This window comes from Ambystoma mexicanum, chromosome 13 (assembly GCF_040938575.1).
Source record: "Ambystoma mexicanum isolate Mex_15411 chromosome 13, UKY_AmexF1_1, whole genome shotgun sequence".
Classification (NCBI taxonomy): domain Eukaryota; kingdom Metazoa; phylum Chordata; class Amphibia; order Caudata; family Ambystomatidae; genus Ambystoma; species Ambystoma mexicanum.
Window position 1 is genome coordinate 680,877,597 of NC_090938.1, and position 743 is coordinate 680,878,339.

Consider the following 743-nt stretch of genomic DNA (forward strand, 5'->3'; position numbering starts at 1 on the left):
TATCCTCTGCCCTTCTTCTTATCTCGTCTTTCTCGCCTCCTATAGTATCCTCTTCCCTTCGTTCCATCTGTGTTTCCTCTCCTCCTGTAGTATCCTCCTCTATTCTCTTCATCTACCCTTTCTCTCCCCCTGTAGTATATTCTCCCCTTCTTTTCAACTCCCCTTTCTCTCCTCCTGTATCTTCTCTTCTTTTCATCTCCCCTTTCTCTCCTCCTGTATCTTCTCTTCTTTTCATCTCCCCTTTCAATCCTCCTCTAGTATGCTCTTCTCTTCTTTTCATCTCCCATTTCTCTCCTCCTGTAGTATCCCCCCCTTCTTTTCATCTCCCCTTTCTCTCCTCCTGTATCTTCTCTTATTTTCATCTCCCCTTTCAATCCTCCTCTAGAGTGCTCTTCTCTTCTTTTCATCTCCCATTTCTCTCCTCCTGTAGTATCCCCCCTTCTTTTCATCTCCCCTTTCTCTCCTCCTGTATCTTCTCTTATTTTCATCTCCCCTTTCAATCCTCCTCTAGAGTGCTCTTCTCTTCTTTTCATCTCCCCTTTCTCTCCTCCTGTATCTTCTCTTCTTTTAATCTCCCCTTTCAATCCTGCTCTAGGTGCTCTTCTCTTCTTTTCGTCTCCCATTTCTCTCCTCCTGTAGTATCCCCCCCTTCTTTTCATCTCCCCTTTCTCTCCTCCTGTATCTTCTCTTATTTTCATCTCCCCTTTCAATCCTCCTCTAGAGTGCTCTTCTCTTCTTTTCAT

At 44.5% G+C, this 743-nt stretch overlaps 1 protein-coding gene across 1 annotated transcript; it reads right to left on the reverse strand.

The window, feature by feature from the left end:
- Positions 1-254: 254 nt before the first annotated feature.
- Positions 255-743, reverse strand: LOC138520495 (uncharacterized protein DR_0269-like). Its single transcript, XM_069632855.1, has one exon. It carries the CDS (start codon positions 741-743, stop codon positions 255-257), a length of 489 nt encoding a protein of 162 aa, XP_069488956.1.